Raw genomic sequence first — 25548 nt, forward strand, 5'->3', positions numbered from 1 at the left:
GCTATAATCAGCTGGCCTGTACTGTTCCTGTGGCTTTGAGTTTGACTTCTCTTTATCAATTTAGCCAGTTGAATTCTACAAAAAAGCAGATTCTACTTAGGCTGTAACTGGACAAGAATGAGCAGGATAAACGATATCTGTAGAGTTTTAAAGTATACATTGGTTTTCACATTTTCTCCTAAAGCAATACCAGGCTGCAGCAAACAAAAACCCTCTTGATGTTTTTCTATAAATGATCACTCTCTCCACTTTCACCCCTGGTTAGCGCCTTTTGGGTCTTGTAGTGTCAACCAAATCCAAACACTACCCATGTGTGGTGGTATCATTGGCAACCTTGTTAATAAAACTGAGAAAGTGGTCTGGTTTTCTTCTGTTGCTTGAGCTCTGTTATATTACGTTCCAACTGATAAGCCAATAAAAAGATTTCAACAGAAAACCCAAGAATCAAGTTGATGTCATCGATGCAAACTCAAACTGAACTTACCAAAAGCAGCAGCTCCTCCAGGAGGCTGAGGTCCCACCATTGTCTCTTGCCCCCCTGGAGTTGGGGGTACAGGTCGGGACCAGGATTTATCCACAGCAGGGCCAACTGTGACCACCCCAACATACTCTACAAATGTCCCTGGAAAGTTTCCCTTCTCCTTGGTCCTCTCATTAATCCCATGCAACCAACCTTTGGGACTCCGCTCATCCCCCTCCTGGTACTCCAGCCCCACTGCTGTCATCAGTGTGGCCTTCAGAACAGTGAGCAGGTCGCCTGGCTGGAGACTGATATCATCCCCATGCTCACGCTCATATTCAAAAAGCGCCCGGTACTGGAAGCTGTGAGATGCCATAGCAACAAGAGTTCACAGGAAGGTACAAAGCTAAACCTATTGATGTCACCTGAGATTTTTTGTATTAAAAGTGAAATTAAATAGTACTAAATGAAAACTCAGTTAATTCAGAATACCTGAGGTGAAACTGGTTCTCGCTCTAAACCTGGGAATCATGGGCTGCCACCTGAGACTGCCATGCTCACTGAGATGAACCAATTGAAATAAATCTGTTAAAAATCCTATCCCTGAGGTGCAATTGGACCCATAACCCCTTAAAGAAAAGGTCCAAAGTTCTTTATCCAAAACTTCCTCAATTGTGGTGAACTGAACAGTCGGCTGCTCTTTCCTGATTTGGATATCCACACAGTTCCTTAAAAATCCACAGTAATTCACCTGTCAGTCACAGGGACCCAGTCTGAGGCTTGCGTGCTTTTACAATCCAAATATTCAGAAAGGCAGATTACCCAACACACAGTGCCTGTGATTTGAAAAGACAAAAGACAAGATTGTTTCGGGACACCAGGCAGTCTGGAAACTGAAGGGTGTCCAACTTTTGCCGGACCTTTAGATGAAATCCCAGAGTGTAGATATTTTCTCCTGATGGTAATCAGTCTACTTGGAAGCCACACACATATACACACTCACACACATACACACACACCTGAGGAAATCCACTGCACTGCAGAATTTGGCTTTCTTTACAGAGTGCCTCTGTGTGCACTCTTCTATATGAGATCCTGCTGCCTCTACTTTCTTGTCTACGTAACCATCTGACGCAGACTGACACTCCTACAAACTTAAAATGGAGTTAGATTGTCAACAAATGTACTGTCTTCAATCCAGCCTGTTAGAATTTTAAACCAAGAATATATTGACGCATGTTTTTTGCACTAGAGAAATAATAAAAAAAAAAAAAATACAGTATCTGCCTGAGGGTCAGTTTGAATAAATAAAAAATAATCAAAATGTAATAATATTTTAAATAAAACGCATATCTCACACCATTCTGTTTGCAGGCTGATGGACCCTAAATATTACCTGGTACAAGAAGCATGACTAGGCGAATATGAAGTTCGCCATGTTCTAGTCTGCCCTGCTGTCGGCTTCCCACAAACACGCCCCAAACTCACCACTGAAACTGCACAGAGGAACTCTCCCCTTCCACTGATGGCTCGGTGCGCGAACTGTTAAGCTTCGCCAGTACCTGAAAACCCACAGAGCGACCCAAATAATCAAAGCCCCGACTGGAAGATAAGTTGATGGCGTTAGCTGGTCAGAAGACAGGCAGCCTGCTCTGTGTAGTAGAGAGCGGCAGTGCTGATGTCAGTAAAGCCCTCCTCCGCCTTGTAAAATATGCCAGTGAGCGGCCGAGACGGGACGGGTCGGTGCGGCGCACAGACGCAGCAGCTGCAGCAAAATAACGAATCCCATATAGGTTTTGTTTTGTTTTTGTTTTTGTTTTTTTTGCGTCTGTCGTTATAATGTTACTGAGAATTAAGATTAGATGGGAATTGTGAAGATGCCAAAAAACATGAATTATGTAACAACTGTGGGACCTCCAGTGCGAGTCTGCAGGTGTCCGAATGCCGAGTTCGCATTTTAGGAATGAATGAATAAGTAAAACAGAAGATAGAGGCATGCGTGATGGAGAACGGCAGCGCAGCTTTGTTTGTAGTCTGATGCACAAATGACGCAGCAATAGAGAGCCAGAGATTGCTGCGTCATCAGGTGCACACATTTCCAGTGTAGAGATGGAGAGCACTCCATACTGCAAGAGGACAGATTATTCCTGCAGAGGTCAGCAAAATAGGACGATAGAAAAGTGCGTGTGTGTGTATGTGTATGTTATGCACACATGCAAACACACGTGCACATATGTATGGTTGATTTTAAAAACTGGTTTAGTTTTGCCATTTTACCTGCTTTGTTCTTGGGGTTTGGTTTTGGATGGGATAGTGCATTTGATATATTCTACTTGCCTCTATCCCGTTCTGAAGGAGATATAAAGTAAATCTATTCTTTAAACATGAGAATGGTTTAACCATGAGGCGGAACACGCCCCTCTCCCCTAATATTTAGAGTGCAAACGAACAAAATTACTTGTATTGAGAGTTCTATGCTTTTACCATATACCATAGGTGGGCCTTTTTCTTCAGCAGTGGCTCCCTTTTACCCCAAACACACACACACACACACACACACACACACACACACATTGTCACTTATCAGCTTGATAAGTCAACTCGGAACGTATCAGTCTAGCTAATTTATCAAACTGATTTACATGAAATGGGTAGTGTTGGCCCCATATGACCAGCTACTGGTATGCTACCAGCAGGAGTTTAAATACATAACACAGTCTGAAAGCAGCACAGCTTCTGCAGAGAAATCAGTGGCATAAGTGCCTGTAACAACACAAGCACTGCACAATAAATAAGGGTTTAAAATTATTTAGCAATGTGTGTGTGTGTGTGTGTGTGTGTGTGTGTGTGTGTGTGTGTGTGTGTGTGCTTTATTTAGTTTCATCAGTAATACTGGAAAAGCCCCACTGTAATAAAGAAGGAAGAAAACATGTCTAAATATTGGCTGTGTGAGGCATGTGTGATGGAGAATGTAAATGTAAGTTAATAAACATATTAGTATTACAACTCTATCATTAACCCTGATGGGTTTCAACTGTTACTCCATTAAATGAATACTTTGAGATGTTCAGGGGCAATGGGATATATTCAAATGCTTTACGAGATTCTTATCTGGGCTTCAAGATTTGAAAAAATCATTTTCTTACTATGTCACATTCTGTTTAACTACTAACAACTTTCACTAAACAAATGTGCTGTACAAACAGACCAATCAATCTCAAGGAGTTTTGAAAACTATATTTAAATACATTTAGAGGAAAACAAACATTAGGAACACAAAAACAAAACGGAAAAGATGTGGCAGCCATGGTTTGTTGCATGATCATTTAATTATATTCATCATTCAGAGAAAACCATGCTTTTTTAATGGCAGTTCTCATGATTTGGAAATTCACTTTAACTCACATATGGCTTATTTATATAACCATATAGGCAAATGGTAACAGCAGTTGCCTCAAGTTGCTTTATGTTGTAAGGTAAAGACCTTACAATAATACAGAGAAAACCCCAACAATCAGATGACCCCATATGAGAAAGAGCTTTGATGACAATGGGAAGGAAAAACTCCCTTTTAACAAGAAGAAGCATCTGGCCTCAGACAGGGGCGGCCAATTGGGGATAAGGAATACAGGTCAAGGATATGCTTGTCAGTGGTGTAAAGGAGATCCTTGAAGTATTCCTTCCACTACCGAGTATGTCCTCACCGTGTCCAATCAGTGAGTGCACCACTGCCTTTCCCTACTTATTCACCTGATAGTTTTCCAGATTCAGAATAAGAATGAGAATGCGAGGCAGTCCAAAAGTCTTGTTCCATGGCATAGCCAAACTACATATTTATTTAATATGCACATTGAAGTACACATCCTGGTCAAAAATGACTCTATATAAATACAATATAAAAATATATATAAATAAATCTTGAGTAAGCATCTGGTTAGACCATACTGCTAAGATTTTTAGGGCTGAAAATAATAACCACAGTTTTATCTAAATTTAGACGCAGGAAATCAGGGGTTATCCAGGTCTTTATATCTTTAACCTTCTGGAGTCGTCAGACAGGCCAGCGTGTCCGTGACAGATTTAAGATGATGTAGCAGCAAGATGCAGCCTTCATGAGTCTTCACTTCAACTCTAAAGTGCGGACTTGAAACTATACTTAGCCTGCCTGCCTCTTATCAGTTTTTGCACTCGCATTACAACCTGCTGATTTCAGTTCGTGTGTCAGAGGACGAAATATTAACACAGTCTAGAGTGTGGATATGGACAGTTATCTGTATTACACAAAAGGATGAGATAAATGGTAAAGTGGAAAACTGCTTCCAGGGCAGAAACAATCGCATTATGCTGCTAACACAACTTCGGTTCTTTGCAAGCATCAGCCCAAACAGCATGCTAACACTAAGCTAGCCAAGAACCCAGAGTGAACGCCGAGTAAATGCCGAGTGGCTGAGTTGCCGCCCAGCAGCCAGACTCTGAACTTCAACAGGTAACAAGCAGATTCTACCTGTTCAAGTAGAATTACTGTGGCAATCTTTTTTGTGTGTGTGTGTTTGTGTGTGTGTGGAGTGTAGTTTTCAACTTTACTTTGCATGGTCAGCTTTGTATTCTACTAAGAGAAAGATTTTAGAAATGCATGCCCTCACTAGAGATTTGTGTTGGTGTGTGGAGTAGTAGCCTTAGGTTATATTGTTAAAATGTGGTTATGAGACAGTGTTTCAGCTATTTTACAGAGTAACATAAAAGTAATTTAACGAGTAGTGTAACAAATTACTTTTCCTGTGAGTAATTAAGTAATGTACTGCATTACTTTTGAGAAAAGTGCTCTCTGTAATATGTTCAATAATGACTTCTTGAGTAACAACTCCAACACTGATTACAAATAAGAGGGTAAATATCAACAAATATCAACAAACATGCAAAAACATTTGACCCACAGCATGCAATTAATTTGCATGAATGTAATTTATTTATTGCTGCTTGGCAATAAATTCTCTCAAAACGGAGCCAATGAGAACCCAATGACAATCAATAAGAGAATCGATAAGGAATTGAAATGATAAGCATTATTGTTAATGTAATTCCAATCCCTAATGTTCACACATGGTTTCTTTTGTCATGGTCCTTCTGTCCTTGAAGTATCTCCAGCAAAATCCCTGCTGACAAACTCCAGGTGGGCCGTTTCGCCTTTTACTGAGGAGTGTCTTCTCTCTGGTCACTCTAATATACAGGCCTGATCGGTGGAGGGCTAAAGAAGTGGTTGTCTATCTTGACAGTTCTCGTCTCTCCATATACACACACACTCAATGTATACATAAATGTGTCTGTTATACCTTCAGATGGGTTACATGCATCATATCGACAGATGACTATCAAGACTAAATTCAAAACTCATAAAAACATGAAAACTCATTTCATGGCATCATCTCATTCATATTTGTGACATTTATTCAGACCTAAAAATGGAAAACGACAGAACTGATTAATACCCTCACAGAGAAAAACCCAAGATTATACAAGCATTTAATCTCCTATATCTCAGTGCTTGGATGAGGGTCTTTTTGTGGCTGTTAAGCGTATCCCTTCTTCTTTTTCTTCTTTCTCATACACACGAGCCAATCAGTAGGAAGATAATCTTTATGAGAACAAAGCCGGATTCCCCGAGTGAAGATAGTGGCTAGTTGACCTGGATTAAATGTGACAGATTATATAAGCATGATATTACATGCTTATGTAACAAGAAAGTTTTTTTTTCCCATTGGCGGCTGAGCTGTACTGAGTGAAGGATGATTATTTTAACTAGTCTGGTGATTAATTTGTTTTTGAGTCTGTGTAAAGACAGGGAAAGTGTAATTGCAGTCAAAGGTCTTGAAAAATGGAGTTAAACCCATGATCTCTCACCCTTGATAAACATGTTTCTAGGTTTAAGAACTTATTCAGTGGGCAGGCTGGAGGGTAATGCAATGCTTGTTTAGCAAGGTTGACAATGTAATGAGAGAATCGGAAAATATCTTGTTTTTGACTATTTCATTTGTGATGTGAAGACTTGCCTTTTGCCATGTGTAGGCCGGAAATCATTAAACACTCTGACTACTGAGTGGAGAGATAGACAACAGCATGCTTCAAAAATTGTGGGTGTATGGTTCATTTTGCAATCAGGGCAGATGGAACACTTAGCTTTATTTCCTCCCAAGCCCGCCTCTCTGGCACTGTTATTCGAGACTCCACCTCCATGTGATTTACAGAATGCACCCAGACCTGCAGAAGTGAATTATGCTGAAGAGCTCTTTGAGGAAACTGTAAACAACATCAAAATCACCACTATCCATCTGCTGAGGATTGCTTGGCAGAAGTATCCTAAGCATTATGTTATGGCTTTTAAAACAAATCATCCAAATGAGTTACAAAATAACTGCAGTTTGAGCTCCCCTAAATTTTTCTAAGCAGATCAGGGTGATGAGCTAATGACAATACTAGACCGATCAATTTATCCTTACCATCTGGCTCTTTCTGTGGTCATACAACATCTGGATGGTGGACGCCAGACTCAGTAGTATTGTAAAATTCTTTGATTTGAAACAATAAATAAACATTAGAGAAAAATCACAGCACCACCTTTGCCCTGAGGCATTTTTAGAAGGGTTATGAACAAACCAACACAAATGATTTATTTGCTGAAGAAAACCAGAGCTACAACATTTAATTATTGAGTAAAAGAAAACCAAACCCTGTCAAGTGGGAATTGTTGAATTCCAGTAACTAGTGGTTATTTTGTTCTTCCTTACATAAAAAAACAGATACTGGTCCAGATACCAGGACCAGTATCTGCTTTTGGATCTACTAAAGCCCTGTCCAACTCTCCTAGTCGTACTGTCTATCTCTTGGAATCTCCTCCATGCTCTTGAAACTGTACTGGGAGACACAGAAAATCTTCTGGCCATGGTGTTAATGTACCATCCAGGAGGCGTTGGACTAGCTTTGCAACCCTTGTGTGGTCTGGGTATCACCTCATGCTACAAGTAGTGATGTGGACCCTGCCAAATGCAAAACTAGTGGGAACAAGTATTTTGAAAAGATGAGGAGGAGAAAAAAATATCTATGGCCTCCAAATATAAAAACCTATTTTGGGGTTGTCTTGTTGTTGCCCCTTTAGTGCACCTAGTGTTAATTTCTTTAACACTAAAGCAGATAAAATTGATTAACAACCCCCTCTGCTGCTTAACTGACCAGATCAAAATCACAGCACAGTCAACTCCAACGTAGCTCCAACGTTATTGTTGATCACTTCAAAAATTTGTTGCAGCATGCTTGATGCAAGCATTTCCATGCAGGTGGGTGGGAACATTTCTCCAAGTGGTGAAGACGGCCACATGAAGGGCATCTACTGTCTGGAACTGTTGTCCATTTTTGTAAACTTCCCCTGCCATCCATCCCCAAAGGTTCTCAATTGGATTTTTTTTTGCTATTTTTCAAGTGGTGTTAAACTTTTGATTGGAAGTGTATATAGTATATAGTGTACTGACATTCAGTAATTCTCACATTGCATGGCTTGTTCAGAACAATAGTCTTTGCTGAATTTGTGACATAATTCCAGAAATAGTATTTAACTGAACATGTGTTGAAGAAGGCAATCTGACATAAAAAATAAAATAAGAATTCTTCTTCTGGTCTATTGTAAATTAACTGGCACTACCCACACCCTATGACATATATTTATATAATCTTTGATAGGGATCCACAAATTAAATTGGGAAGGCCAGCCTAAGCATACTACTATTTTCCATCCCACTTTTTTTCTGGAAAATGTTTTTAAAATTTTAAAGGTACTGTTTTTGTCAGTAATGTTGTAATTCTGGCTCATAAAATATGAGTTTTACTGCCTCGCCTCTGAGATCAACCAGACTGTATGAGGTAGGTGCTGGGTCTCTTGCAAAGAACTCATCTATGTAGGTCTGTTCATAATCCATTCTAAACACGCCTGGGTGTGGGTGATAGAGCACACCCATCCCTATATTCTAATTGAAATCCAGTCTCTCTGGATGTCACATCTCTTTTTGCGAGCAGAATAACTGAGGCATTTATGAGATCCTGACTGGATGTCAGGGTCACTTATTTCAGTGCTCCAGAAACAGTGAATATAAGTATCTCTCCTGCCCAACAAGTACTGTAAAAATTTGTTAGTTTTTTGCATATTTGTCACTGTCACGTATGTGGCAGTGCCAGTTAAATTAATTATTGTGTAATTACCTTTTCACACAGGGACAGGTAGGTTGAGACAGCTTTTGGATATAAAACGGCATTTAGTATTTATTTGGGTTATCTTTGTCTAATATAAAAATTTGGTTAATGATCTAAAACTTTTGTGACTTTTTTTTTTTTGATTGGTCTTTGTAAGAGAATTTCTAGACTAATTTTTTGACATGGACAAAATATTGCAAAAGGACAGAAAAAAGAAAAATGACATGTTATATAAAGGGACACTAATTTACAGTACATGATGTTTCATATTGGTTAAAGAAACTGTAATATAGTGAGATATCCTCTGTCAAACAGAAAATGATAAAGAATGAAAAACAGTTTTCACAACTGCATGGCAGAAAAAGACATGCTAATTTTAGTGAAAGGTTGTTGTGATTCACATCACTTCACTGCTCCATTGCTTCCTTCATCAACACTCCCTCAAAAACATAATGAGTACCTCAACAATTAGCTTAGTAAAAACTGCAGCAGGGTTCAAACCTTTGTTGCCAAAGCAACGTGACAGGGTCAGAGTTCACTCACACAGACTCATTGTGTGTGTGACAACTGATGTGTTAGGTGGCCTTTGCTTCTTAGCCGTGACCCTTGCAGTGATTCCTGTGATCTGAATTTGGAATTGTGTCCTCACAAGTGAATGTTAACGCACATTGTGACTTTGCCATAGCACACGTTTGTAAATGTAATGAGATGCCTTAACAGGCACTGCAATTCCAGGCAGACCCTTCAAGCCACATTCACACATATCTAATTTATACAAGTCCTTTCTGTGCCATATGTTAGGATATGCGTCTGTGAGCAATACAGGTCAAGAGCTCATTGGCAGGCCAGGAACATTTACCACACATATTTGCTCGGCACATCCATCCTCTGCTACGCTTGGAGACTCCTTTGTCAATCCAATTATTCCTCATATTGCTGCAGGGAATGTTTGGTTTCCTTATCACAAGCAAACACGTGCATTGAATTTGCGGAAAGTTAAAGGCAGGCGCAGGAAGAATGTAAATATATAGAAACAATGGGCTTAGTAGCAAACCTCAGGCTAAGCTTTGGTTCAATTTGAGATGAACCACCGAGGATTACATAGTTTAATTTGTGGGATTGTGTGTGAGTTTTGCTGAAGGCTGTGAGTACAGACCAGGTGGTCCAGCTTAATCCAAGGTTTCTTAACACACAGACTCACATAAATATTATGAAATAATTTATGATCTAGATCCTGAGTATATTATTTTTTCAGTGCCTCTGAGTTAGTTAGTTAGTTAGTTAGTTAGTTAGTTAGTTTGTTTGTTAGTCTCATCTCCATGTTCTGTCTTCAGCATCTTTGTGTCTGTTTACCTTCAGTCTCCATGTCTGTTTCTCCAGTTGTGTACCCGTGTCTGGTTTGTTTGTTTCTGTATTTTCAGTCTTTGTCTCCGTCATGGCCTGGGTCTAGGGACCCAGGGCTCATGTATTTTAGTGTATGTTGATGTTTATATTTTCCATGTGGTGTTTTGGTTTTCTCTCCTTTTTCCTCCTGGTTTCTCCGTGTGAGCTTCCGGATGTTTTGGTTCGCTGAGGAGACTGCGAACCCGGAAGTGTTTCTGCACTAGAGACAGCCACACCTGCCGCTCGTCCTCCTCTGCCAGCTGCAGCAGATTACGCTCGTCAAGGGAGTGTTATTTAAGACTGCAGCTGAGCTGAGGCCGACGCTGGACTTTTGTATAAACCTTCGAGATAATAGATTTCCTGCTAACCTTAATGTGTTTGTGTTACCAGGAATCTGGAGCGGAGTGTGTTTTGAAGTCACGGTGTGGGAATAGGAGTTTTTTGGAGTCGCCACTTTTCACCTTTCACGGACATCTGCACTGTGTGGGATTCAGGGAGAATCGCCACAGGACCACAGTGCCTGGATTTTGTATATAGTTGTGTGTTTTCCACCCCCTGTCAATAAATCCACTGTCCTTCACTAAAAGTCTCGCGTTTGGGCCCTACTTTCACTGCAACTCCACGGTCTGCCGTCGCAGCCCGTGACAGTCTCAGTGTTGGCTTACCTTTAGTTTATAGTTTATAGTTTCATCTTAAGTTTGTAGTCAGTAATCTGTTTATATCTTTATCTATATTCCTAGTTTTTAACATTTTGTAGTAACACATTTGTTTGTAACACCCCCCTTATCCCTGCAGCCTATCACAGGGATCATGGGATGAAAGGGAAATCTTGGACAGCTCCACTAAACTAGGATTTTTTTTAAATCAAATTTGTATTTTTATAGAACAAAACAATAACTGACACAAGAGGAGAAAAGAAGAAATACACATACACACATTCTTGTATGTATGCTCATTATGACCAATTTTTGAGACTCTCGTCACTGGTGACTGCATGACAAATACTCCTCCAGTATTCCTCATCTTAGGCTCTGACTTCCTCGACACCACAGTCCTAACTGCTTTATAATTATATACATATATAGATACGAGAAAGGAAATGCACTTCATAATGCCAGAAGGTTTGCTGTTTTAAGATGCTTTTCAGAACAGGAAAGACCACTTTGCTTCTTTGTTAAAAAAACAACAAAACAAAAACAAAAAACATTAACCAGTAAATTATTAACATAGTGCAAAACTAATGAGCCCAGTTCTTTCATTTGAGGGAGAGAGTGGTGGTTTGAGAACAGACTCACATGGATACTGAGAGAAGCTTTTTTAAATGTAAAAAAGCTGCTTTGTTACCTTGTCTCTGTTTTTACTCATCTCTCGTTCCCATCTGTCTTTCTTTATTTAAGCTTTCCTCAGTTCTTCTTCACTCAGTTTTTGTTTCTTTATTTTTTATCTTATTTTTTTTATCATTTAGCATTTTCAAATTAACGAGACAGCTACTCTTCCTATCACACACACATACACAGACACAAAATATATCCTCCTATGGAGAAGAATTTGGATGTGAGGAATATTTCACAGTAATCGCAAAAGATATTTTCCATTCAAGACACATGCGATGCACAATGAACACATACACACGTACATATGGAACAGACTGATAACAAGGATGTATGCAGTGAAGCAGCAATGCTGATGCTCTTATCTCTGACAGGAAAATGCTAAAGGAGCTTGAAAAGTGCTCGTGGGCTTGGTGAAGAAAGCCATGTATTCCATGCAATTAGTGGAAGGAATGCACATGTAGTACATAAACACCATCCACATTTCACAATGTTCTTTCTTTTTAATGGCACCAACCTTGATTTAAAATACGAAATGAGCGGTGACACTGGAATGTACTACATGTTCACCATGCTTTTAGGATGTGAGAGTCATGAGAAATTAATGACAGGCAAGCCAGGAGAGGAGAAGGAGGTCGATGTCATAGAGCACAGGTGTAGTGCTGGCACAGTGTTGCTGCGTACAGAGGCTGGCCTAATATTTTCCAGAATATTTTTTCTCTCTTTATCCTTTACTCTCCCCCATTTATCATTCAAGCACTTTCCCCAGTCTGTGCCACAAACCTCCCTAACAAAAGAAAAATTAAACCTGCAGACGAAAGAAAAAGATGAGGAGTGACATCACTATGGATCAGTGGATCACTGCACTGTGATGCTGCAGTCATCACAGAGGTACATTATTGCAAGAAAACACTCTACTTCATTCAATATCTGCATGCTGTGCTTTATTGTTTCATTTGCATTAGAAGTATCACCTCAGAAAGCTCTTAAATCACATTACACTGCACAGAAATTAAATCAGAGGCCACATGTTGCTGTTTGCCCCTTTTGTGTTATTGTGTGAGGAAGCTGAGCGATAACTTCAGTGAATACAGCCATAAATAAAGTGAAGATGGCCTTAGGTACACTAAATTGAGATAAATGGAAAGATTAGAATGACACTAAATTTGAGAAGAGGAAAAATACAGAGGAAAGACGAAGTCTGTTGAATGTTTAGGCTTTTGGTTTATGTATTCGATAAAGCTCTCCATAAATTTACCAACCAATTTATCAACACGCTTCCAAAAACCTTTTTACTTTGAAGGCAAACTTTCTCTGCTCTCAGCTCTCAGTGTTCTTTTTAACTTTTACTTTAGTTGTTGATGAACAAGATACTGATTTGCAGTGTTGAATTTCATTACATATCTTCATTCAATATGACAAAGAACACAGCAGCTGCAGTGCTGCATAGATCCTTCCAGACAGTTGTGTGATTATATATTTTGTTTAGTACTGTGAATCAATTAATATTGTATAGTCATAATGAAAGGATGCGTTTACATATACAGATGTATTGTCAGGATCTGACGGCGCCCTGACCGGTCGACCTGCCAGTGTGTGTATATCTGTGTGCGTGTGTATGTGTCTCTCCTATCGCCCTGTCTTCCCCTCCGGCTCCGCTGTGATGTGTTAGGAGGTAACCTAGCAACAGGCTACCTCCGACCCGGAAGTGCTGTCGCCCGGAGCTGCCGCACCTGCAGTCAATCCACCAGCTGCTGCCAATCAACTACCATCTTCAGCAGGGCTACTTAATGGTGTGGCTGAGCGACAGACAGCGCTGGAGTATTGCACTAAGCCTGGGATTGACGGAGGATTTACGGACACTAAGGAAGCACTTGGAGGAGAGACGGGCACTCACTACCACGCACGGGCTTACACGGAAGGAGGGACGCACTATCACCATTGTTGCACATTTGAACTGTTGTCACCTTGCTGCACTGTAAATAAATGCACTGTCATTATTTCTGAGCTCCGCGCCTGAGTCCACTCTTTAACAACCGTGACATGTATATCCAGTACATGTAGTGGGGGGTGTTAGTGCATCTCAGTTTCAGGGGGAGAGCTAATCTGGGTAACAACTGTAAAGTTACAGCATACAGTAAAAAATAATAACAGAACCACTCAAGCCTGTATAAAATATGACATTCCTGATACAGCATTAAAAGCATCCACATCGATATCATGTTAAGTACATCTAGATCGCTCACTGAACATCCATCTATTTTCTTACTTGCTTCCAACTTAGGACATAGACAGGCATGGGACAGGGAACACCCTGGAAAGGTCTCTAGTCCATCACAGGGCTATCATGGAAAGATAGACAATCACTTCTTAGAGATGGCATTAGATTTTCAGCTGTGTCCTACACACAACAACAACATCAACCTCAGGACCCAGCATGTTTAATATAGGGGAGGTGTGATGAGCTGATCGAGCTCAGGTGTGTCAGCCTCCCCCGCAGCCTCGCTACAAACCACGCCCTGCCACAGTTATTAAAGAATCTACCAGTTTTAAATACTTTCTTATAAAATACCCTTAATGGCTTTAAAAGAAACTTTATAACCGATGCCTCTCAAGTCAGCATGAATTGAACCTCAAAGTTACCCACAGTTTACCCATTGTTAGTCAGGCAAGCACTCTACCAGCAGCGCAGTGTGGCACACCACTCTGCAAAAACTGCTCATGACCAGTTTAAGCAACATGACAAAGAGCTACAGCTCAGATTCCACACACCTGAGATTCCAGTCTTATTAGGTATTCAAAAGATTTTCAATAGGAAGTCTGACAGTGGCAGAGAAAAGGACACTAAAGAAACTGCTGGACATTATGGACAATGCTGGGCATCCTCTGCACACGGCCATAAACAACCAGAAGAGTCTGTTCAGTGACAGGTTGCTTCTCCCAAAGACAAGAACCAACAGACTTAAAAACTCCTTTGTCCCACACACCATCAGACTGTTTAACTCTTCTCTGGAGGGGAGAGGGAGGGGAGACAGGAGGACAAAGGAGGGGGGAACAACTAAGCTGTAGTGCCTCTTCACTTCACTGTGCAATACCTTTTGTGCAATACTTTTTGTTAATAGTCAACGGTGCAATAGACTCCATACTTGAAATGTGCAATTCACTTGTATTTTTATTTTTTTTCTATTTATTCTATTTATCCCCTTTGTATATTTTATCTATATATGTCTTTGTATTTATATATGTGTGTATATATATATATATATATATATATATATATATATATATAATATTCTGTAACTTCTGTCGGTGCTGTGCTTTTTTGGAAACTGAATTTCCCAGAGGAACCCACCCGAGGGATTAATAAAGTTTTATCTTATCTTATCTTATCTTATCTTGTTCCATAGGGGCCTCACAGGGTCCAGATAACTTACAGTATCTTTTATTAAGTGTTGTTCGGTGTTTTGACTTTATATTGTAAGTAAATGTTTAATCCAAGAAGCATTTTTCACTAGCTGGGCCCAAGTCCTCATTTTATGTTTGGCAGCGTTTTGGAGATTAAGTATCGGAATTTCAGGAGCGGGACCATGCCTCCATACATGCTCCTTCTGGTTCTCATCTATACAGGTTCCCCCAGCCCTACAAGCTGTTCATTCTTGTTTACGTGCCCCACCTTACCTCCCCTTTTCAATTCTTTAACTTCTTCACTTCTATTTAGTACATGGGGATCTGCCAGGCCTGGGAGCCGCCGCCAGTCCCATTCGAGGCCTTCCTCAAGCCGCAGCTCAATTCATGTCCAGGCCATTCACCTTTACCTACTAAAACGCTGTCAAACATAAAATTAGGGTGTGGGCCCAGCTAGTGGATTAGTACATAAAGGTGAAAGGCTTGGACGTTAATTGAGCTGTGGTTTGGAGAAGGCCTCGAAGGGGACTGGTGGCGGCACCCGGGCCTAGCAGATGCCCTTGTACCAAACAGAAGTGAAGAAGTTAAGTGTTTGGAGGCGTGGTCCCGCTCCTGAAATTCCAATACTTTATCTCCAATTATACTTGGAAAACGTCCTCAGAGCTCACAATTGAACCTGGTGGTGGAAACAGTCTGTTAGGTGGGTCACATCACTCAAGGAAACCTGAAAACTGAAAGAACACCTTTCTGACCAGGTGAACATGGAACATGGAAAAATAATGTAGGGAATTAAATAGTAGAATATATCAAGATTTGCAACATTCTCACACTGCATCATCAAGTTGTAGTTCATATCATGCCAAAAGAGTGTAGTGTTAAAAATTGAGTGCTTTTGAAATTTCATAGCAATTTCATAGTACTTCCCTGATTAACTTCTACCCTGAACATGATTTATTAAAATCAACAGCTTTCATTTCGTGGGACCACGCATGCTTGAAGTAAAATCTGCAATCATTAAGCATCAAGAAAGTACTGAAAAGTTTCACTGGATGAGTGTGAATTCAGCTGATGGCCCTAGACAGAAGAGCTCCAGAGTCCACCAGAGTAATCTTGGGCTCTCTTCCACAGGATGTCTTTTATCCTGTCTTCCTTCTCTCACCCCAACTGGCCGCCCGTCCTTGAGCTTGGTTCTGCTGGAGGTTTCTTCCTGTTAAAAGGGAGTTTTTCCTTCGCACTGTCGCCAAAGTGCTTGCTCATAGGGGGCCATATGATTGTTGTTTTTTTTCCTCTGTATGTATTATTGTAGGGTCTACCTTACAATATAAAGAGCCTTGAGGCGACTGTTGTTGTGATTTGGTGCTGTATAAATACAATTGAACTGATTTGAAAGGTATTGATCATCAAGAAAACACATGTTTCTTAAAACAAACTAGTAAGGCAGTCAGTCCAGTTGTTGTGGAAATATTCAGTCTGGAACAAAGTGGTAAACATATTTCTATGAGGCCATGCTGCTACTGTTTAAACACAGAAACATGTTCAGGTTCACAAAACCACTGAGAAAACAAGCATGCCTAAGAAAATAAAGCTGCCTGTGAACAGGAGATTGAAGAAGAGGCTTTGGTAACAGACTGATCCTGTACCAGGCTGGTAGTCATGTGACTGAGAGACTGAAGTCTTTGTGTGTATTTCTCTCTCTCCCTCTCTCTGAGCATGTGTCTGTGTCAGTTGTGATGAATAGCTGTGTCCTGCAGGGTGTATCAGGGACAGACACTGTGATGATGGCAGAGCAGAGGTTGTTCAAATGAAAACTGACAGTGAGCCTAAAGTTCAGCAGCAGCACTGACTTCACAATGTATTTCACTTCAACATTCTTCACTGTCACATTTATAAAAATACTATTAGTCAGTCTTCCCTTTAAAAAAAATCCATCTCTTGAATTAGACTCAGCATTTAAGAAAATGCTTTTTCCCTTTGCTGTCCATGTGGATTGTCTCTTGCTTACATGGTTTTCTGGGAAAACATTTGAAATTATTATTTTATATTTACAAATAGTCCCCAACAACCTCATGAAACTTAGATACTGTCATGAATTGTTAGGTGCGGGACTCAATCACATGACTCCAAAACTGGTAAAAAAGTGAAGGGGTTTTCAGTTAATATCTCATCACTTTTCCCCCTGCCTTTTCCCCTCTCCCTTCAAATGTGGAGCGTGTCAATTCAAATCAAGGCCGGCCCAGATCTTAGTCTAAAAATGCATACATCAGTAGATGTTAAGAAATAGCGACTCATGAGTTTCCAGCCTAGCGGATGGCAGTGTAAAATGTGAGCTTGACATTTAGATTACAAGTCAAGCATGAATTAAATCTCATTTGAAACACATGAGTCTCTATAGACCTACATGGTAATACCCATAAATATGAAGTTTTTGACCTTTCATGCTGCCATTTAGAGTACCTTATCATTAGTTAACAAAATCCATGTCTACATTCCTCCCAGTGGGATTGTTTTATACTATTGTATTCTACATATTAAGGCTTTTTAATATAATATGCAAGAGATTGATGGAACAAAATGTTCATTGAGCACCATTTTGAAAATGAAATCAGTAACTTGAACAGCTGCCTTCTAGTAGGTTTCTTGTAGGCATCTCCTGATCTTGAAGTCAAATGTTAAGAGGAGATTGTGCTCATTTCAGCCATGTGATCTCCATGAATTCATTAAAGTTCTGAATGAAATCTTTGTGAACTGTGTGACAAAGGGCTCACATTTTCAGTGTCGCTGGAGAATCCTCTAGTGCTGCAATCTATGTACTGCATGTTACCAAATTATGTGGCTACAAACAAACAAAAACAAACAAACAAGCTTTATTCGTCACATACACAATCACGACAATGGATTAGTATTTATAAAAGAAGAGAAAAAATGTATTTATTTTTACCAGGCTGTGCTGGTAGTGCTTGTCTAGTGAACATAAAGGGACATCTGCAGTTTTGCCAGGAACACTATAGTCAAAAGAAGATAAAAAAAAAAGATCATGTTTATATTTTCAGTCATTTAACCCCAACCCTAACCCGCATGTAAAGGTACGAGCTTACTGATAGTTCAGCCAGGTCTGTGTGACCTGACTGAACTTTTAAGATTTTTACATCTTATTTAAATTACTCCATAGTGTGATGGTTTACATGGTCACTTAGCAAGTGAAAGGTAGCTGATTAAATTCCGAAGAAGGTATAAATTTTCTTTTGGTTTGCGTCTGGAAGGGCTTCTGATGTAAATCTTGCCAAATAAAATATGCAGTGCTGCCTGTTGTGTAGCTTCATGCCTTTTCTTTGAGACTGTCAGACAATTCAATAAAGAGAGGTCACTTGAACATGATTTATATAGAGAAATCATGTATTTGGCAATTAGACTCTGATGACCCATCATGGCAGAATGGAATCCCAGCGTTGGGGGATTTAGGACAGAGTCATGTGGAGTCCAGACATTTGTGTTGGTGAAGATGAAGACCCAGGGTTAGAGGAAGCTCTGACTCAGGTGGATATGAAGGGGAGGAGGGGGTATCACGAATGAGAGTCTAAAAGGCAGAATGACACAGAGCACAGATTTAAATAATCCAAAATTCTGGTCCTGATAAAGGACCAGAATTTTGGATTTTAAGCCTTTCACACTTCTGAAATGGCACCATAGCTTTTGCATCAAATCCTTCTCTTGCACAACTGGACGGTCACCTCTTCCTGGTGACGAATGTCATGGTTTTTGAGATAGTGGGATGAAGTTCTGGCTGTGTTCTTGGTGTTTATCTGTCATGAATGCAGTCTGAGTGTATGGTATAGTGAACACATCATAACATATCATAATTTTTAGTCTCAGAATATGTCTTTTAATAAAATCCTGGAAAACCTCAGGGATGCTACTCCCCCTTTAGCTGGTTGTCTTCATCTGGCATCTCTTCTTGTTTTGACAGCTGGTTTATATTTCTTATAGATGCTGGTGTGACGCATACATCCTAGAGGTTGTCCATGTTAAGTACTCACCCTAATAAAACCAGATTTTGTAGTCTTTTAAAGCAAATTAATTTTAGATTTGGACACCAGTGTGTTCAACGTATTCCTAGAAATGCCTGCTTTGGTTTTTATGCATGAGACACAATTGGCTAGGCTGTAAGTGTTAACACTTCTGATTATGAACAGGGGCTCCTGTAATACAATGTCTGTTGTCTGTAAAAGAAATATTTTCATTTCAAAATATACTCTCTCACACACACAGATATTTTATGTGACAGACAAGTCACTCAACTGAGAAACATTCTCCATCGCTTCTCTCATTCCCCTTTACCCCCTCCATCTTCACCCAGTTAGATGGTATAGAGCAAGGATAGAAAGATGAGGCAATGAAAGGCTGAATAGATGGAGAGAGGAGGGAGGAGAGGCAAGGCGAGAGCACAGTAGGAGGTCAAGGGAAAAAGATCAAATGAAAGTGGAGCTCAGTATGGAGGGATTGATTAAAGAAGAGTAGGCTGCACATCAAAAAACATGTCATAAAGCTGGACTGCATGGTCCTTTCACCAGCCTCCCATTTCAGCTGCCCCCTCCCTGCCTTTAAGCCTAAAATGATGCAACATGCAATCAATAATGAATGTGTAAATTTTACATTATTCATGCACCATCAGACTTATACATTCAGTTCTTTATATGAATCCTATATGGATGAATAACACACTCCTTTACACCCAACAAAGAGCTAACATCATCTGAACATTAGGGTGAGGGGGTGAAAATAATTAAACACTGACGGAAATCGGCTCATATAGTAATTTACCAAGAGTAACAGAGAAGAGGAGAGAGACAGAGATTAATCTTGAAATAAAAAGAAATATGATAGAGTTGATGTAAACAACAATAAACCTCGTTAGAACACACAAAAAGCTGGTAACATTGACCTAAATGTTTATTTTCATGTTGTTGTTTTTCTCCAGTTGAAAGCAGAGCCCCCTTATTCATTAAAAAATAGAGATCACAGGTGGAACCCCAGAGGTGAAACGCTGAGAGAAAATGCATCAGATTTTTTTCCAAACAATAAATTAACAATTTGATTCAGCCACTGGAGCATGTTTTCTTTCTTTTTGTTTGTTTGTTTGTTATATGCAGTGAACAAGACTAGAGGCCAAGATCAAGGTAGCACGGAGGGAGGTTAGCCAACTATCACAGCTGCAGAAAGGTGCGACAAAGAAGGTGCAAGAATACACGCAAAACACCAGCTACTGGTAGACCGAGCAGTCAGCCAAGACTGCAAGACTAGGTTGCATACATGTGAATCCTGCTGATTTTTCCGTAAGAATCCTGAATTTCAGTGCCCCTCCCGAAAATCTTCCGGAGCCACCATTCTCCAGAATTTCTCCTGATTTTCCACCTGAACAACAAAATTGAAAAACAATATCCCAGAACTCATAGCATGGCCCAGCCAATTCCAGTTTCCAACATTGGCCGCAGCTACTTAGTTTTAATATTGCTCTTATTACTCGTTCTGAGTTGTAAAATAAACGTTTAACATATTTTCAGGCAAGAATGTAGCTGTGTAAACTTCAAATATCTGAGCCGGCGAGAACAGCAAACTCCCGGCACATCGTTCTCAAACCCCCGCTGTCTTTCGCTACTCAGGTTAAACATAATAATAATAATAATAATAATAATAATAATAATACTACATTTTATTTTAAAGCACCTTTCAGAACACTCAAGGACACTGTACAAGGTAAAATAATAAAAGCAACATAAAAGCAAACAGTTTACACAATCATAAAAGCATAAGACAAATTTAAAATAGCAGAGTGGAGAGGTTATGTGGGATAAGCACTTAGATAACCTAAAAATGTTATTGTTTGGCTTTTTTCAGTGTTTTATTTGTTTGTGAGTAAATCGGTTTGGCTGAGATTAAAGTTATTAGATTATCTTAGATTAAATAAAACTTTATTAATCCCTCGGGAGGGTTCCTCCGGGGTTTTCACACAACTGAATAAACGTAAAACAGAGAACTGATTAAACAGAAGTGTGAGATGGTCAAGAATTTACGCCAGCGTCCGGTTATACTTTAGATAGCAAGGAGCAGACGGCAGAGTTTCACTCCACCAAGAGAGCTCATGACGTAATTCTGAAGGCTAGACCGTCCAATTTCACAGTCGCTCACTTCCGGCCTACCCGGCTTTCGGAGGACCCGGCCCACTTAGATCGCAAAGGCCGGGTCCTCATGTGGATGCAGCCTCTGAATTTGGACACCCGGTGAAATAATAATGGTGAAATCTGATTTACTTTATCCAAGAAAAAGCGTTCGACTTATCCGCCTAGGCTGCACTGTCGAGTGCAGATCCACTGAGCGCAGCGCAAGCTAGCGAGACAGAAGCTAAGCTCGTTGCAACATGGCAACTGCCTCAACGCTACCCGAAACTGAACCTCCCCCACCTTCATTCAGATCTGGCGTTTGGAACTATTTTGGTCTTCATGTGAAGTATGACCCTGATGGTAAGCGCATCATGGACAAAAGTAAAACAGTATGTCGGATGTGCCACGCAATGCTCAATTACATTGGTGGGAACTAGTGCGTTAGCGCAGTTTGCTCGTTAACGTGTTGACGCTGTCCAGCCTCACGCACGGGGCGATCCGCGGTAGCTCGTTGACGGAGATTTGCCATGTTGTGGTGTTAAAGTCATTTCAACGAGATTAACGCTGACAGCACTAGTGGGAACACAACGAATATGACTGCACATTTACTCCGACATCATCCTAGTGCAAAGACAAGTGGAAGCAGACAAAAACGACAAGCACGCATGCTACAAACTTTACCCGAGTCATTTAGACAGCCGTTAGCACATGATTCTCCTTATGGGGACCTGATATGTTTAATATGCTGCTGAGAATATACCCGAGAAGAAGCGTATAGTATAGCTTTTCTTTTGGAAAGAGCCATTTCTCTGTAATAAACTCTCTTTTCCAAAGATGAGTGATTCCTCAATCAGATACAGGGCTCGCAAAATTTTTCCAGTCGGGCTACCAAAATCTATCTCTGCCCTGCCCGTCGGCCTATCGTAGGAAGGAAAAATATATGTCAATGCTTTTGCATTCTTTCGGAAATGTAGCTGGGTAATTATGTCATTGGCATCGGTGAGCCACTGTCAATATGTGACATATTGAAATCGCGTTTGAATTTGCGCTTGTTTTTTGCTTTCACTTTGCAATCGCGCGAACTGTGTATAGAGAGCGACAGCACTGATTGGTGAGTGACGATAATTTGCGCACCAATTCCTCTGACATCGTCTTATCAATCGTTAGCTTACTATGCAAACATGACGAGTGAAATCTCCCGCAGCAAGCTTAAACATGTGAGAGGTTGATCGCGCAGAGAATCGCTGAGCGTTATGTGAGTGCGTGTGTAAAAGCAGCAGGATATATATTTTAGTTCTGCTGAGCCAAATAAGACAGGTCAGGGTGAAGAAGTGACAGCCAAAGAAAAGCTTACCACAAAACGGAAAAGTTATGACAAATCAGACTATAAGGCAAAAAGAAAGTGCAGCTTTATGGTTTCATGGACAAAAGAATTTCTGTGGCTGCAATATGACGAGCTAAATAACCAGGGGTGCACATAAGTGGTCCGCAGGTGTGCATTCGCTGTCAAAATAAAAAACGCGCACAAGATAAGAAGTTGCAACGCGTGTTTGCGTACATAAGATTTTCTGGAGGAGGACAGACATTTGTTTAGAACTCTTAAAGATGTCGAAGAAGCTCCTTTAAGCAATTACTTTGGTTTTCCTCCACCTCCAAAGAAATGTCAGAAGGAGTCCGAACCACAAAAGAAGCGCGTATTCTTGGAAAAGTGGTTGCAGGAGGTGAGCTGGCTTCAAACAAATGATGAACGCACAGAGATGTGGTGCGGAATGTGCCGTGAAAATCCCACTCTAGCGGACAAAAACAGTGCCTTTTATATGGACGCAAACACGCGTTGCAACTTCTTATCTGGTGCGCGTCTTTTATTTTGACAGCGAATGCGCACATGCGGACCACTTATGTGCACCCGTGTAAATAACATAATGTTCGATTTCTGAGTCGACAAGCGCCTTTGTTACTGGGACCAGTCATTTTAAGAAAGGCCCCCATTAGAACCCATGAGAAATGCAAGAAATGCATTATTGCTCAGTCTGCAATATCTTTCCCAGAACAAACACCAATTGCAAATAACATACTAAAAATAAACCTGAAAAATCAGTTTAAAACAGCGTACTATGTTGCAAAGAGTGAACTACCACTGGCAAAATTTAGCAGTCTTTGCAAACTTCAAAAAGCAAATGGCCTAGATCTTGGTTCCACTTGCCTCTTACCCGTGACTTCAGTGGAAATTTCAAATTCAGGATCTGACACAGACTGATTCATGTTCTACACAGTTCTTACAAGTTCATAGAAATTTCTGTTCAATTAGAACCAAGTATTTGAGTTGATGATTGTAATTTTTATACAATGTTGTAATTTGTGTTTCAACAATTTTTTGATTAATGTTTTGTTTCCTTTACAATATTATACTTTAATGTATAATATTGTAAAGGAAACAAAACAGGAAACAAAACATCAATCAAAAAATTGCTCTCTTTTTTATTCGGGCTACTTAAATTTATTTTGGGCTACCAAAAACTGAAGAGTCCCTGCCCGAAGGGCTACCAGGGATTTTAAAAATTTTGCAAGCCCTGAGATCTATATATATTTTTTTATTACTTTTTTGTTTCAGCAACATTAAATTTAAAAACTGTACTTTTGAGTTAAAATATATATTTATAATTTTAATAAATGACAAATTAAAAAGGCATGAACATTTTTTTTTGTATCGAAAAAGTATCGAACCGAACCGTGAATTTTGTGTATCGTTGCACCCCTAATATATATATATATATGTGTGTGTGTGTGTGTGTGTGTGTATACATAGATAGATAGATAGATAGATGAGCAAGAACTTTCCTCTAACCCTCTGAGATAAAGATCATCATTAGTTAAGGCTCTAATTCTAACTCAGCCCATGCTATACAATTGTTGTTTTTAACAAGTTTTATTCCAAGTCTGAATAACTGGAGAACAAAAAAAAATTAAAGGAACACTTTGAAAACACATCAGATCTCAATAGGAAAAATTATGCAGGCTATCTGTACTGATATGGACAGGGTAATGTGTGAACAAAAGGATGTCACATTGTTTGATGGAAATGAAAATGATCAACCTACAAAAGTTGAATTCAAAGACACTTTGAAAATAAAAGTGAAAGAATTATGTGGTGGGCTAGTCCATTTTTCTGACGTTTGCAGCAACTCAGAATTGTACTGAGTAGTCTGTATGCCCCCCAAGTAACTGTATGCATGGCTGACAACAATGGATGGAACATGTTTTCCACCTTCTAGCGTACCTGAATAGATAAACCTGCTTTGTGTGTATCAAAAAATAATTCCACTACACATCAGTACATTTCTTCCTCATACTCTAATCCGTCATTGCAACCATGGCAGTGTTCCCAACTAATCCTGATTACTAAGTGCTAATTTTTGTGTTTATTTTGAAAATTAAACGACTAAAGCACTAAATGTTACAAAGGTATTAATTTATATAAATAGGATTTGTGTGTGTGTGTGTGTGTGTGTACTTTAACAGTGGCATTTAAAACTCATCTAATCCGTCATGATACATACCATACTGTAATCCAAGGTGTCTTTTGAAAAAATTGTAAGATGTAATGGTGCTATGATCTCCTAAACTGAGCAACAAATGTATTTGGTTCCTGCCCACACTAATAATTCCAAGTCTACCAAATACAAGCCAATTACACCTAAAACATCTAATATCTTCCAACAGACTGTATCTGCCATCACATTTGTGATTTATGGGAGGACAATCCACAGCAGAATTCCAGAGAGATTCCAGTCATGACCAAAAGACAGTGGCATGAGTTTGTGTTTCATGCTCTTTGTGTTTCTTTGATATAGCAACAAATAATCACAAGTATTTCATATGTTTCAAAAACCTTTAGTGGCACAGAAATGAAAATTAAATTTTGGCATTCATGCCACAGGGAAACATTTTGGCTATGGCTGTACATCAACCAGAGTGAATAGGAGAGGGGGAAAGTGGTTGAAAAACTGGTGTGTGTGTATTGATTGTGCTCAACGAGAAGCACAAGACCGTCTGACCTGACAGAGGAGGAGGAGGAGAAGTCAAAGGCATCTCCTTTGCCATCAGAACTCAATTCATGTCCTATCAACTTTAACCTGATATCATCAGCTACCTTCCTCAGTGGTGATTAAACATAGACATGATTGAGTATTTCCTCAAACAGCAACACATGCTGTACAACTCTTCTGGAAATTTGCTGCAGTATCAATCTCAATACGATCTAAATATTAAATATAAGCCACTAAATAAATAAATAATTTTTGATTACTGTGTCTTCCCTGTCAGTGTCTATATGAAACCATATATACTATAAATTAGATTTTTAAATTTAAATTTTTTTAAAAATGACAATGTTGAGTAAAAAGAGCCATTAATAATCATTTTTCTAATTTCACAAAAATGGCTAAGTTGTGTTGATTGGCCACACCTGTATCTGAGGTCTCTGACTAACCATACAACTTGTTGTCCAAATGGGTGTAGAATGAAATTCAATATATTAAATTTGCCTCATAGTTTTTCTTCTTCACATAGTTCTCTAAAG

General features: G+C 39.7%; 1 protein-coding gene across 2 annotated transcripts in view; it reads right to left on the minus strand.

Moving 5' to 3' along the window:
- The window catches only part of pik3r3b (phosphoinositide-3-kinase, regulatory subunit 3b (gamma)), a 176102-nt gene extending 173941 nt beyond the window's left edge, over nt 1–2161 (minus strand). The window contains exons 1-2 of one of the 2 annotated variants that reach the window (XM_084909541.1): nt 953–2158; nt 485–822 (exon numbers count right to left, since the gene is read on the minus strand). In XM_084909541.1, coding sequence (XP_084765667.1) covers nt 485–725 — 241 coding nt within the window. In that variant the 5' untranslated portion in view covers nt 726–822; nt 953–2158. Of the gene's footprint in view, nt 1–484 lie in introns of both variants that reach the window. The other variant, XM_084909540.1, reaches the window with a different exon arrangement.
- Between the last annotated feature and the right edge of the window lie 23387 nt (nt 2162–25548).

The sequence above is a fragment of the Perissodus microlepis genome, chromosome 17, assembly GCF_051167445.1.
Source record: "Perissodus microlepis isolate ML-2025 ecotype Zambia chromosome 17, ASM5116744v1, whole genome shotgun sequence".
Classification (NCBI taxonomy): Eukaryota; Metazoa; Chordata; class Actinopteri; order Cichliformes; family Cichlidae; genus Perissodus; species Perissodus microlepis.